The sequence below is a fragment of the Prinia subflava genome, chromosome 5 (genome assembly GCF_021018805.1).
Source record: "Prinia subflava isolate CZ2003 ecotype Zambia chromosome 5, Cam_Psub_1.2, whole genome shotgun sequence".
In the NCBI taxonomy this organism is placed as follows: Eukaryota; Metazoa; Chordata; class Aves; order Passeriformes; family Cisticolidae; genus Prinia; species Prinia subflava.
The window spans coordinates 56,533,526-56,548,657 of record NC_086251.1 but is presented as its reverse complement, the minus strand read 5'-3'; the positions used below and the strand labels follow the sequence as shown (position 1 = coordinate 56,548,657).

General features: G+C 44.1%; 2 protein-coding genes across 3 annotated transcripts in view; both read left to right on the top strand.

Moving 5' to 3' along the window:
- The window catches only part of ZBTB1 (zinc finger and BTB domain containing 1), a 56,579-nt gene that overhangs the window by 18,035 nt on the left and 23,412 nt on the right, over positions 1–15,132 (top strand). The window contains exon 3 of one of the 2 annotated variants that reach the window (XM_063399525.1): positions 5,090–6,910. The exons of the other annotated variant lie outside the window; for it this stretch is intronic. Coding sequence (XP_063255595.1) covers positions 5,090–5,126 — 37 coding nt within the window. The 3' untranslated portion in view covers positions 5,127–6,910. Of the gene's footprint in view, positions 1–5,089; positions 6,911–15,132 lie in introns of those variants that run through there. 2 annotated transcript variants of the gene reach the window in all.
- On the top strand, positions 12,655–15,033 carry HSPA2 (heat shock protein family A (Hsp70) member 2). The gene has a single exon (XM_063399518.1). It carries the CDS (start codon positions 12,744–12,746, stop codon positions 14,646–14,648), a length of 1,905 nt encoding a protein of 634 aa, XP_063255588.1. The 5' UTR covers positions 12,655–12,743; the 3' UTR covers positions 14,649–15,033.

Sequence of the window (15,132 nt, the reverse complement as noted above, 5' to 3'; positions counted from 1 at the left end):
AACCAGTTCTCTGTATTTTTTTCCAACTTCCAAAAAACTCCTAAAATATTGCTGTGCAGTGTATTCTTGAGACGTGTGAGTAGGCTGAGATTTTGTAGGGGAAAGATGCCAAAAATCAGGACACATTTTATAAATTAAGTGTCTTTAGCTACTTTTACAGTCACTTCCACAATTCTGGAATTAATTGTAATTTTATTTTTTTAATGCAGAAAGACAAATCTTAATTTGTAACAGGGCAGTAGAGCTCATGACTCAGGAATCACTTCATCATCACTATAAATATTCTGCCCTGAAACAAACAGCCCATGTTACTTTTCATGTACTTGAATGGCCAGTGCCAGCTTCATAGGAGAAATGCTATCAGATCTTTATTTGGGTTATTTTTGCCCTCAAATGTCTTGTAGGCTGGGGATATTTTTATTAAGACATAAGAAAACAACACTGTGCCTCATGCTTTTAGAGAAATGGTTTTCAGTAATTCATGCAGATTCCCTGTGTTAGAGTAGTTGAAAATACATTTTTAAAGTTTCATATAAATATATTAAAGGGAACATAACAGAACTGTGAGATGAGAAATCCTCAGATGGTCCAAGGCCAGGCTTTGACTGTCTCTTTTGTGTAGCCAGCGTGGCACACCTCACCCCAGCAACCTTGAGGTTCAGACGTGGTCAGGATCTCTGATTCTCTTGCAAGAAAATGAAAAGGTTTAATCCTTTCCTGTGCCTTCTGGCATACTAAAAAACATAGTAAATCTTCCTCCAGCTACAACCACAAAAACAATGCTGCATCTAGAATTTCCGGTGGGAGGAAAGAAAAAAGAAATGGTTCAAGAACTTCACCCTCTGACAAAGTTCTGCTGCATTTATTGTTTTCACTCAAACTCATGTGTGATTTGCATCAATGAAATTTTGGGGTGTATTTTTTTTTCTTTTTTTTGTTTGCAAATAAGCTGTGACTTCAGATAAATATGTCTTGTAGTTCTGCAGATATCCCAAAACTCCTGACAGGGAATGAGAGCATCCCTTATAGGCCTCTAAATCCTGGAAGCTGTGTAGATGGTAGGAAATCCACTGGAAATCAGGACTGTTGTAAATCCTTAATTTCAACTTGTCTGTCAGGCAAAGTGCCACCAGTGTCAGCAATTGCCAAGGTCTCTGCAGCAGCCGTGTTTCCAACACAAAAGATGCAAAAATCCATCTTTCCCCCTGTCTTTTCACCCATCTCCCCTGATGACAAGATTGCTATTTTTAAAATACATCCTTTCAGCTCTTTTATGTGCCTTCTGTTTTTTGAAAAGGAAGATCTGCTTTCTTCCTGTTTTAAAGCAATGACTAGGGCTAAGAAGTTGCCTTTTTTTAATAGTTCTCACATGTTCAATTGAATCTACACAACTCAGTAATACCTGTTCTCTCCTTTTTAGGTAACCATCCCTCTACATTGCGGGTGGTCACCAGAGGGACTTCTGCTTCTGACTCCCCAGAAAATGAAAGGGAAAAATAACATACTGTCCTTCTCTCCATGGCAAAAGCCCCAAAGACCATGAAAGTTTGTGGAAATGCAGATAAGCTGGCTAAAAATAGAGTTTGCTGAATACCATAAATTGCTTTTGGTTTTGGCAGCAGATACACCAGACCTCTGGTATTGGTTACGTTCCTCTGACACAAGTTGTTGTTAGGGCTTTTATTTAGGATGCTAAAGATGGTGCCCTGGTTTATTCCCTGCCTGTGGGTTTCCTACTGGTACCTACTGGTACAGAGTTCCAGCTTCCAAACTACTGAGGTTCTGGTTTCTAGCCATTGGTTATTGAATCACTTACACAAATCAGAAACATTTTAAGAGACAAAATCTAAAGTATCCCTCCTCTGGGGGAAGGATAGAGTAATATTGTAGGAAGAGGAAATACAGGGTAGGATCCTGTGGGACTGATGGAAAAATTGTCTTAGTATGTTCCACAGCCCAGGAGAGAGCTCAGATGTCTGAGCTACATTGTTATCAGGTGAATTAAATAGAAGTTGTGTACACTTACATATGCTGTAAAATATGACACTTAATATTCTGCGTGCCTGAGAGTCTGAGGGTTAGCCCCACCTAGTCTGCTTTCAGATGGATTGTGTTTCACTGAGATTTTACTGGCCATTGCTGACACGGTCAGTTCTGCCAGAAAAGACAGAGGTCCTGATGTACAGTAACTTAAAAACTGGAAAATAACTCAGTCAGGACAAAAGAGATTTTACAGTAGTTGTTGCAGTTTTTTCAGTTTTAGTTGTTGTGCAAAGAGTTAAATAGTTCAAAGGCAGTTTCCTTTGGAAAATGTTTATTTGATCAAGTTCAGTGTGGCTTAGACCCCAAATAGAAATACCAACTTCAAACAGAGCACTACTATGAGAGAAGGAATAGTCTGTGGCCTCCCAGACCTCACAAGCTATGTTGGTTTGTTACACAGAGTCAAAAACAAAGATGTCCCTTAGAACAGATATACATTAACTCAGTGTATTTCACACACCACATTTTTTATCTCCCATCTGCTTCTCTCCCACGTCCTTTGGGCTGTGACAAAGTCACTGAGATCCTGGATGAACTAGAGACTCCTCAGTGAAAAGTATGTACAGTGTGATTGGGCCATCCAAGCTACTTAGATTGTTAGAGAATGTTAGAGGAGCTACTGGTCCTGTTTACTAAGTCTGAAGTACTACATCCTTTGGATTTTGGAACAGTGCTTATCTTTGCTTCTTGGTTCCCTTTACATTGCAGGAAGCAGGGTGAGGAAGAACCCAGTGGGTGCTTCTCTTAGATGGAGCCTGGAAGATCTTGTGGGCTGAGGCATGTTGTTGTTTTGTTTCTTCAGGTCCTTAGCCGGCTGAATCTTCAGACTTCTAATAAATGCACTAAGCCTTAAAAAAGCATTATTAATGCTTGATGAGATACACCAAGTTCAGCCACTGAACATAAGAGTGGAACCCGTGCAAACGCTGTTAGCACAGGAATCTGATATTGGGCCAAATCTGGAGAGTCATCTTTGATCTGTCTCCAGATCCTCCTTTTATTTGTAAACATCCAGCTAATCACAGACTTCCTCTGACTTTGATGAAGTGGAAGGAGCCGCATCCTCTGGAAGCTCCGGGAAGGGCTGGAATTCTGCGGATGCTCAGGATGCGGGGATGGAGGTTCCAGCGCCATCTCGTGGCTGCCTGGGAACGCGCCTGTCCCCATGGCCAGGGCTGGGACGCTCCCGTTTGCGGGAGGAGGGTGAAGCAGGTCCTGTGCGTCCCCGCACAGCTCCTGTGCTTAGGGCAGCTGGGCTATTTTAGACTCTGCGAGGAGGGCACAACGCTTTATCTCTGATCTCCCTTCCTGTGGGCTGCAGGCTCTCAGCAGTGCCGGCAGCTCTGTGTGTGCTGCTCCCCGCCCCACCACAGCTGGCACTGATCTGCAGTGTTTCTGCTGTCTCATCGGAAAAATGTGATTTAATACCCACAGGCAGCCCACCTTCCCGCACTCTGAGGTGGTCCCACACAGCACAGCCGGTGTATTTGAGGGAGGTGGTGGAATGAAGCTCAGCTCTGTGTGTGTGAGTTGTCTGTGATTTGCAAATGACAGAGATTTTGGACTCCAAAGTGCAGGCTGGCATGGTAATGAACAGCAATGGTAAACACTGATGTTGCCTGGGGAAGAGCAGTGCTCACATGCATACTGTAGTTAGGACAACTTTTTTTCCTCCTTTGTTAGTTTACCAAAAAAAAGAGGTACTTCCTGACTTCTGAGCTAGTCATGTCAGAGTTACTTTGCAACAACAGCACCAGTCCAGTGAATTCCCCTCCGAGGTTTTAAGAATGTGGTAGGCAGACACATGGTCTGGCTGCCAGAACCAGCAGTGCTTTGAAGGTAGCAGTTTGCCCAAGACCTGTTTCCCCTTGTTCTCGCCCTCATGGCACAAAACAAAAGACTTTTGTCCCAGCTGGCCCTTTTGCCTTCCTTAAGTATGTGATATGGCACAGAGGGCAGATAAAATACCAGACGAGCCTGGGCCTGGCACATGCAGTGAGTGAGGGCCTGGCCATGGTGCACACCAAGGTGTGGAGCATCACTCGAGGCTTTCCTCTCAAAGGTGTGCCAGGAAATGCAGCCCTGAGCTGGCCTTGAGGATGCTTTGGCAGGTAAGTAATGCAAAGAGCTGCTAAACCTGGCTTCATGTGCAGCCTTTGCAGTGCAAACACAACCACCTGGGCCAGGGCTGCCACAATCTCATGGAAACACCAAGTGTAAGTTATCCAGGAGTGGCACAATCATATACTTTGTACAATGTGATTCGCATATCCAGAGAAAGAAGTCAGTGTGCAAAAAAAAAAACCCCAACAACCCTGAGGATTGTCCTCAAAAGTTACATCCATGCATTTCCAGTTTCTGGGTTGTTCCTATTGCGCACAAAGCTGCTCACATTTGTCATGAACTAGTGTGGTTGAAAGAGACTTATAGAAATTGTGAATATTTATACAATTTATCTGCACTTAACCTAAAATAAGAATTTGGGGTGTGTGTCGAGTAAATACATAACAATTACCTCTGAGTTAGGCAAGATAAAAAGAACCACAACCAAAAATACAGTCAAATATGAAGCAGTGAGAAGTATTCAGGAGTGGGGATGTTCCAAGCTATGAGTGGCTGAGGGGGAATAATATTTGTGCAACTTTTTGTGCATCCACTAAGCCCAGCCATAAACCACTGCTGGAAAGTAACACATACAGTATGAAAAATTTCTTCTGGGAGGTTTGGGAAGTGAAGCTTTTCTTCAGCAAATCTGTAGTTCTTTTGAAAACAGAAGGCAAAGGAAAAAGAAGCAAAAGTTTCTGAAACAAGATGACAACACTGTTTAAGGTCGTGTTCTGGTGGGGTAGGGGTTTAAGGAAATGTATGGCTTTTTAAAAGAGTTCCTGACTGTGGTGGGTGCTCTGAATATAACTGAAGGATGGGTATTTGGAGGAAAACCACACATGGTGAGGTGGGAGGGACCACATCATGCTAGCAAATACAGTACTGCAGTGCGGGCTTCTGACTTTTAATATTTTTCTTGCATTTCTTTTCTGCATGGCAGTAGTGAAATAGGGACTTCTAAGCTTCTGAACAACTGAGAGAACCAGATTTGGAGAAGACATGAGGAAGAACTGGTCGGCAAAAGATTTCATAAAAACTCAGAACCTCGTGTGCCAGATCTGAATTGGCACCACCTTTGCTTTTTTGACATACTGCAGCAGTCGCAAAAGGCACCAAAGCAGTCAAATTAGAACATGCAGTAAAAGTTCTTTTGGACTCTTCTATGTATTATAAATCTTACTTCCTTGTGACTATTACTTACAGCTGTAAAAAACAAATTCAAAGTCTTTCATGGAGCAGACAGCCAAAAGAGGCAGATGCCAGGTGTTAAGGGCTGCACTGAAATGAATTTGCAAAATTTCTATTCACATGCTGGAGTGCTCCTTTTTTGAAATGAGGCTTCTTAGAGTTGCTGTCAAAAACTGTGTAGATTTTTTAGTTCAAACATTACAAGTGTATACTCATGCACAATGCTAAACTATCAAGTGTTAAAAAAAAAAAAAAAACAAAAAAACACAAAACCAAAAAAAAGAGTCAGAGCTGAAAAAAATCTTAAAAACTGAGGACAGAGGGTCCCTGAGGAAGGACAGGATGGTGAGAGAGATCCAGCTGACTTGATTTCCCCTGCTGCTTGATCATCATTTGCAAGCTGAAGAGGACCTTCCATGGAGCACAGTGCTTGTATGTGGAGAGGAAAGAAATGGTGCTCTGGTTTTTTAAAAAGAATGGTGAAATTTTTTTACCAACAAGGAGATGAGTAAATGTGAAATAATCTTCACAGGGCACAGGGTGCACCTTGTTCTGGAGCTAAGCCTTGCAAAAGCTGGCTCGAAGAAGAGAATCAGGTGTTCATGTTCAGATTTGAACATTTTAGGAATACTAATGTTTCCAGCTAAATTAATGGTGGGAGAAAGAAAACCCTAACCAAAAAAGCAAGGAGGCAGTAAATGTTTCAAATTAGGGCAGGCATGAATTATAAAAATATTAATTTCTTTTGCTTCCCTCAGACAACAGTGGATCAAATTAAGACATGTAAGCAGACTAAACATGCTGATTATATTCTGCTGTAGTTACGTATCTTACTAATTCTACTCATGATATAAAAGGATGTTTCATTGTTCACTATAACTGTTATCTCAAGAAGAGTCTGTCTATAATTTTATTTATAATTGGCATCATTTTCATTACTGTTGTTACAAAGTGTGTACAATATTGTCTGTATTGCAGCTTGTATAGGGCATGTGTCTGTGCTTGCTTTACACTTTTTGAGTTTATAAAGTTACTCGACAAATGCAAGAAAAGATGTTCAGATATCTTTGAATGTGGTTGCTTAATCTAATTACGTAGCCCCCAGTGTTTCAGCGTATAGATGTTGAAGGTATCACCTCTATTAACATGTAACACCTTAAACATTGATGGAGGTATTTTAAAAGCCTCCAGTGCAGCACTGGAATGCTGACACTTAAGGAGCAAAGGGGAGGATGGTGAATACCTGGGCAAAGCTGGATACCACTGGGGACTCTGCAGGGAGAAGGCACAAGATATCTAAGAGCAGATGGGATGTTCTTTCTATAGAAAACAGGAAGGACCTTAAGAGTAGGACCACCACAAAGCAGAGGAGAGAAGGGAATACATTTATAGCATCGCCTTCAACAGTATACAAAGTGTAGGACATCTAGAACAGGCTGTGACTGTTCTGTAACTTAGCAATTACTTCCAGTCTATGTAGAGTATCAGTAAAGACATTCCAGGTTAGTTATCATCATCTTTAAAGCTTATTCTGTGCTTTGCAACAGTATCTTTAATAAAATACTCTTACAAATCCGCTTATTAATCTCATTTAATTCCATCTTATGCCTGGCAACAGGGTGAAGTTACCACCTGCTTCATCAGCTCCTGTGTTTTTCACCTGCTAATGACAAGAGGGAAAAGAGAAATGAATAATTATCAAATAATCACAGAAATGAGAAAACAAGAGAAACTTATAGCATGCTATCATTCAATTATTACAAAAATAGTTCACACTAAGCATATCAGTAAATCTGAGAGATTAATCCCATGCTGATCTCTGAGTAAGAAGTATTAGTCTTTGCCTGGGTTTACAGTACACCACTTATCTTGTTTAAGACTTAGCATAATTTTCCAGCTTTACAGTTACTGCCAATAATTGCAGTATATTGTTTAACCCCATCACAGCAGTTGTAGATAAAATTCTTTGTTTTTATTTATTTCATGGACCATATAGAGTATCCTTCAAATATCTTCAAACAAGACCAAGCAGAGTTCAGGTACATTAACAGATAAGATTCTGAATAATCATGGCAAGGTGCAGATGGGGTCTGAAAACATATTTAATAGTGCAAGCTGGAACCATTAGCTGTGCAAGTAAAGGAAAAGCTGCTTAATTTCATAGAATGCTAGAATGGTTTGGGTTGGAAGGGACCTTAAAGATCATCTCATTCCAGCGGCCGTGCCATGGGGAGGACACCTTCCACCAGACTGGGCTGCTCAAAACTCCACCAGCCTGGCCTTGAACACTCCCAGTGGTGGGCCAGCCGCAGCTGCTCTGGGCACCCTGTGCCAGGGCCTCACTCACCCCCACACTAAAGGATTTCTTCCTAATATCTAAACTAAAACTACCATTTCAATTTCAAATGAAAGGAATTGATGCATTATTTTGGATCATATTCTGGAAATTATTGACATTGCAAATAAAGGTAAAAACTGAAATGTAGAAACTGGAGTATCATCTGCTCCTTCAGAACCATTAAGGCAAGAGCTGGTAACATCTCAGGTTTTGAGCACAGCACTTGAAAACTAAGATACAAGGTGCATGCAGAGAATCCAGGAGAAAGCAGTGAATGTCTGGAAACCAAGAAGACTTTGCTTCTGAGCACAGGTTGAGTGATTTTAAGTCATTTTACAGAAGAGATGGTGGAGGGAAAACACAATGATTTTCATATATAAAACCTGGTTGCAAAGAAAAATGGCACAACTGTTTCTCATATCCACAGTCAATAAGAATAAAAATAATTGCCTTAAATTGCATGAAAGGCAATCTTGGTTAAACACAAAATGGGACTAAATGACCTGTTAAGGTCCTTTTCTGATCTGATTCTGTGATTACTAGAAAATGTTTTGCTTTAAAGTCACTTGCTTAGGAGTGTCAGTAGAGCTGGTACTGGCTGCAAGAAAAGGAGGCTGCAGTTAAAGAGCTCTGCCTAAAATGCACAGCACACCAGTTTATCTAGTTAGCACTAGTGATACTAACTTCAGCTTTCAATCATCCCTCAGCAAACTGTCAGAAGTCTGTGTAAATAAATGTGCTTAAAACCCCACTTAATTATAAAATAATTATTCGTTGAAGCATCAAGCATTAGTTTAATCAGTGTTGAAAACTTCCATGATTCTATTGAGTCTAATCAATCTGAGGCAGTCTGATTTCAGTTGTGAGATGGTGTAATGAGCTATATTATTTATTAAAAAAAATAGACTTGCAAATTACATGGAAAATCCTAAAAGTGTAATCTGAACATATGGTAAAGATGAAAAAGCCAGAAGGTGAATGAAGCCACTAGGTTTATAATTTTAGAAGATCTGACTCACGAGTTTTGAACTCCTGGTTTGGCATATGAAATTACAGTGCCCTGTGTTCTGCTGTTCTGAATATTTCCATCGTACTGATCACGCTTTTGTGTAGTTTGCCAAAAACCACGTTGTACAGATTTACTTTACTTGTTAATCACAAAAACAAAGGAGCACTTATTGAAGTAAGATGATGTCTTTTGGCTGCCCTTTAAATTCACAAGGAGCAGCTGTGCACAAAACCTGGAGGTATATAAATACAAAGTAAGTTACATAGTTCCCTGCACATACACTATGATTTTTAATGCAACACCGTGTTAGAAAAATCTTGTCATTTTAAACACTGGTAGTTCTTGTCTGAATTCCAAGTACCAGACATACATTCACAAATATAAACAAGATGAAGAATTTCAGTGATGAAAAGGTATTGTGACAAAGTACTACTTGATCTTAGAATAGCAGTTCCTTAGACTTTTCTGAACTGATTGCTGTATTATAAAATAATCCATTCTCACCGGTACAATGTGATCTATGCAATTTTTGGGTAGTTTTACAAGGGAAATGGGTATTAGGGAAAGGGATATGAGGGAAATGGATACCAGAATTTAAGGTCTAAGGTCTTCTGACTGCCAAAAAATTAATTCCATTTCAACTTTATCTTAATGATCCAAGTGGCTGATGTCTGATTGAACTGTAACTTGGGTTCAGTCCTATTTTTATACTACATTGCCTTATGAAACACATGGGGGGAAAATCTTTCTTTTATCAAGATAAAGATAAGGGTTGAGTTCTCAGTTCTGCTCCAGATACTGAGCTCTTGCTTCACTGAAGAAATCTAAATATCATCTTCATTTCTGGCTGGGTGGTGTAATGGAGAATAGCCTACAGCGTATTACATAACACTGCCAAACAGGAGACAGGGGTGCAGAATCGATCCTAAACACAAATAAATGGATCACAAAGAGGCCTGCCACTGCCAGACGTGCCAAATTGCTGCTCTGGAAGTTGCTGTGAAAATATAGCTTACAGATTCAGGATGAGGGAATAACAGCAAATGTTTTGTTAAAGGGAAAATCAGACTTGTGCTGAAGTCCTTCCCATAAAGCTCACTCTTTAATTTCTGAACCAGTTGGTTTGGCTCACCTGAACCATGATTGCATATGAAGCAACATTAAAGGGAATCATGTGGCTCTTCCCGTATGAGAGGATGACTGCATGGATGAGTTGGTTCCCAAACTGCTGACAAAAAGCAGGCTGGTAACAGCTCTGCTGAGAAGAGAGAATACGTCTAATGAGGTTTTAGAGGTTGCTCCCTCTCGTTAGACTGGACTTTCTCTTAGGGCATCAGTAAGAGGTGATGGCAAGAACATCTCGTGAACTTCTGACTGAGTAGGAATGGAAGCTTAAAAAGCAGCTGGGACCTAGACATATCATTGTACAGAAGAAAACAGCACCTGTGTGCCCAGCTGGGAAAGAAACACTTCTGCAACAGGCTAAATGAAATTTTTGGTAGCCTCAGTCCAGAGATCTTTGGATTTTCCCTTAGGATGTCTCCTTACACCAGTAGCATTAAAGTGGTGTGCTCATGTGTTCCTCCAAGATCTTTTCCCCTAATTTACTACAGCACTAGCACTCAAATGATGAAATAGGACTGAGGGAGTGCTCTCAGGGTGAGCAGTAATCCAGTCAATGCAAACACCTCTTTAGCAAGTTACCAGCACATGTGGGTATCAGCACACATCAGGGCCACACTAGTTATTGGAAACCCCAAACAAGTGTTGTCTGGAGCTGTTGTATATATTTTGTGCCTGGGCTGATAAAACATTTAGTTGAAAGCTTTGGGCGAAAGAAATGAAATGTCCCTTCTAAACTGGATAAACCTTGTTCAATTAGAGCTACAGTCAAATGAGACATCGGATTAATTTTGCTGCAAAGGCTCTTTATAGTATTAATCAATATTGTGTTATTTCCTACTCCACTTGTTCTCTCCATCTACTGTTTCTATACATATGTTTTTGAGGCAGGAATCTTTATACTCTGGAATAACAGGGTCTGAGTTTGTACTGCATTAAAACAGGGTTCTTGTGCATTATTAGTCCTCACAAGGATACAAATACTAAACAACAACAACTTTTCAGCTGAAACAGAATTTATTATCCACCTCTCTGTGTATTGCTCTGGCATTTCTCCCTGTTCCACATAATACAATCAAATGAATGAAGTGGCAGTGAATTACAGGAAGAGATGGTTCAGTGATGAATCAGTGACTGGTCTAACTACAAGAGACACTGACACCCTTCCCCATCAAAGAAATATGCACACCGATATACAGAGCAGCTCCTGTAGGCAGGGACAGCTGATGGTTCCCATTTCCCAGTGACTTTTGGATTGCTCCAAGGTCAGAACCCGTGTGGGAAAGAAAAAAAAAAAAAAAAAAAAGCCAGGATTAATGGAGAATAATAGTTATTTAAGCATGTACAGTATGTATGGTCAGAAATCCAGGCTCTTCCATCACAAAAGTACACATGTAATGCACAGAAGAGGTGGAACTCCTATGTCTTGTAAAAAAGGCTTTGAAAAATACAGTAATGGAAACAAGGATGTTTTTGAACAGGAGTTGCAGTGCCTGTAAAAACTGTATGAATACAAATCACCCTGAAAAAAACTGTAACACGTTTTCTATGAGGCCAGGTATAGCAAACTACTGAAGGCTGAGGACAAAACTAATGAAAGAGAATTCAAGTACACACCGACATTAATCCTCTCACATAACTCCTGAAGTCTATGGATAACAAAATTTTAGCAACACTTCTAAGGGAACTGTAAAGGCGCTCCTCACTAAGACTCTCTGTATATATAGAAAAAGATCTCAGGATGGTGTTTTGCCCTCCTTACTAGAACTGGAATATTTTGAAGTGTTTGTCCCAGAGTAAGGAAGCATAATTTGGAGGAACCACAGCGGATTTTCATGTTTAATTTATATTCATCAAAGCACTTTCCTAGCTCCGAGTTAATAGCTCCATAGCTTTTGCTAAACGTAGGCGTGACGGCATCTCACATTAGCACAACAGACAAGAATTTGGAGGCGGTTCAAGAATGGTCACCACGCAGGAACACGCAGCAACAGGGCCCCCAAAGCTCCACCGGTCCCATTCCTTAAGTTCTGTTGCCGGGGCAGGAGGGGAAAACCCGCTGCAATTCCCTCAGTTTGGGTACCGGGACAGACACGGGGCGGAGGTGTTGTCAGCCCGCCAAGTTCGAGCGAAATAACGCCGAACACGGGCTCGGCGGGACTTTCCCTCAGCGGGAGGGCGCGGAGCTCTGAGGGGAGGTGTTCCGCCATGACAGTGCGGCGGTCGCCGCGGCCGGGACGGGTGACTGCCGTTCCCCCCTGACAAACGGGGGGAGCCTGAAGGGAGGTGTGTGTCTGTATCAGGGAGGGAGGGCGAAATTTCTGCCGCCCTGCCACCAAATAAGGGCAAATTCCCCAATGCAGCGCTGAGCGCTCAGGAATTACAAACACCGCACAGCGAGACCGGCCCCGAACCCACAACTCCCCACACCCCGCGGGACCGAGCGGGCGGAGCGCGGGGGCGCTCCGTTGCCATCGCACAGCCCCACCCCGCCGGCCCGCGCCCGCCTGCCATTGGACACCGCTGCTGTCAATCTCCGGCATAACGTCATTTCAGCTGGAACTTTCTGGCTGAGGCTCGCGGCGGGGGCGGGGCGAGCGCACAGCACAAGCGCGGATTGGCTGAGCGCGATGGCGCACGAGAAAAACCCGGAAGAATCTCGGCCCACGGGAGGGGCGGGCTGGCGGGTAGGCGCTGGCGGTTCTGATTGGCCAGAGCGCTGGGGGCGGGCCCGCCTCGGCGGCTCGCGGGGGCGATTGGCCCAACGGCTGTTCGAGGCGCGTCCGGATTGGCCGTCAGGGTTCTGGCAGGTTCCAGAAGCGGCAGCGGCGGATATAAAACGAGCGGCGGCGGCGCGAGCTGGGCATATCGCGCCGCGGCGGCAGCGGGAGCGGGCAGGGTGGACACGGGCGAACAGCAGCACAGACAGCCGACACCATGTCTGCCAAAGGGCCGGCGATCGGCATCGACCTGGGCACCACGTACTCCTGCGTGGGTGTCTTCCAGCACGGCAAGGTGGAGATCATCGCCAACGACCAGGGTAACCGCACCACTCCCAGCTATGTGGCCTTCACCGATACAGAGCGGCTCATCGGGGATGCTGCCAAGAACCAGGTAGCAATGAACCCCACCAATACCATCTTTGATGCCAAGCGCCTCATCGGCCGCAAGTATGACGACCCCACGGTGCAGTCGGACATGAAGCATTGGCCTTTCCGTGTGGTGAATGACGGCGGCAAGCCCAAGGTGCAGGTGGAGTACAAGGGGGAGATGAAGACCTTCTTCCCAGAGGAGATCAGCTCCATGGTGCTCACCAAGATGAAGGAGATTGCTGAGGCTTATCTTGGGTGCAAGGTGCAGAATGCTGTCATCACGGTGCCAGCGTACTTCAATGACTCCCAGCGCCAGGCCACCAAGGATGCTGGCACCATCACTGGCCTCAATGTGATGCGTATCATCAATGAGCCCACTGCAGCTGCTATTGCTTATGGCCTGGACAAGAAAGGAACCCGGGCTGGAGAGAAGAACGTGCTCATCTTCGACCTGGGAGGGGGCACTTTTGATGTCTCCATCCTTACCATCGAGGATGGGATTTTTGAGGTAAAATCCACGGCTGGTGACACCCATTTGGGTGGGGAGGACTTTGACAACCGCATGGTGAACCACTTTGTGGAAGAATTCAAGCGCAAGCACAAGCGTGACATCGCTGGGAACAAGCGAGCGGTGAGGCGGCTGCGCACAGCTTGTGAGAGGGCGAAGCGCACCCTCAGCTCCTCCACACAGGCCAGCATTGAGATTGACTCTCTCTTTGAGGGCATTGACTTCTACACTTCCATTACTCGTGCCCGTTTTGAGGAGCTCAATGCTGACCTCTTCCGTGGCACCCTGGAGCCGGTGGAGAAGGCTCTGCGTGACGCCAAGCTCGACAAGGGCCAGATCCAGGAGATCGTGCTGGTGGGGGGCTCTACCCGGATCCCCAAGATCCAAAAGCTGCTACAGGATTTCTTCAATGGCAAAGAGCTCAACAAGAGCATCAACCCCGATGAGGCTGTGGCTTACGGTGCTGCTGTCCAAGCAGCTATCCTCATGGGAGACAAGTCTGAGAACGTGCAGGATCTGCTGCTGCTGGATGTCACCCCTCTGTCCCTGGGCATCGAGACGGCTGGGGGAGTGATGACTGCTCTCATCAAGCGCAACACCACCATCCCCACCAAACAAACTCAGACCTTCACCACCTACTCAGACAACCAGAGCAGTGTCCTGGTCCAGGTGTACGAAGGTGAGAGGGCTATGACAAGGGATAACAACTTGCTGGGCAAGTTTGACCTCACAGGCATCCCCCCAGCACCCAGGGGAGTCCCCCAGATCGAGGTCACTTTTGACATCGATGCCAATGGTATCCTGAATGTCAGCGCCGTGGACAAGAGCACGGGGAAGGAGAACAAGATCACCATCACCAACGACAAGGGTCGCCTCAGCAAGGACGACATTGACCGTATGGTGCAAGAAGCAGAGAAGTACAAAGCAGAGGATGAAGCCAACCGGGATCGGGTGGCAGCCAAGAACTCCCTCGAGTCCTACACTTACAACATGAAGCAGACAGTGGAGGACGATAAACTGAAGGGAAAGATCAGTGACCAGGACAAGCAGAAAGTGCTCGACAAGTGCAAGGAGGTGGTCTCTTGGCTCGACCGCAACCAGATGGCCGAGAAGGAAGAGTACGAGCACAAGCAGAAAGAGCTGGAGAAACTCTGCAACCCGATCGTCACAAAATTGTACCGGGGAGATGGAGGGGCCGGGGCGGGCGGCTCTGGCGGCCCCACCATCGAAGAAGTAGATTAAAGAGGACTGAGGTATAGACTGGTTTATGGACAGTCACTCCATTCTTTGCTTTGTTTTTTTTTCTAACGTTTAAGGAAAACGTCCTTGCCGATAACAGAGTTTATTCTGTTGGGTGTGTATAAAGGCAGATCTGTCAGCTTGGTTTTGATAAGAGGGAAGGCACGTCCTGCTTTATAAGGTTAGTATTAGACAAGTGTTGTTAATTCAGATACAGCTGTTTGTATTCTGGATGTTTGTCTCTGTCTCTCCTTAAGTAACCACTTGACTGTTGCAGTTGACAAATTTCAAGTTATGCATGAAAACCTTTACAGAAGACAAAAAAAAATATTGCCAAGTTTGGCTTCTGGAAATTTTGGTAATTAATAAAATGTATTAAAAGCATAAATCTATCCTCTTTGTCTCTGTGAAGGGGCAATAGTGGGGTGGGGGGGTGGTGAGGAAGACCTTTCTGGTGGTGTCTGTGGCTCTGGGTGGTGACAGCAGC

Excerpts from the sequence above, each read along its gene's own strand:
- HSPA2 (XM_063399518.1), top strand. The coding sequence starts at position 12,744 with ATGTCTGCCAAAGGGCCGGCGATCGGCATCGACCTGGGCACCACGTAC.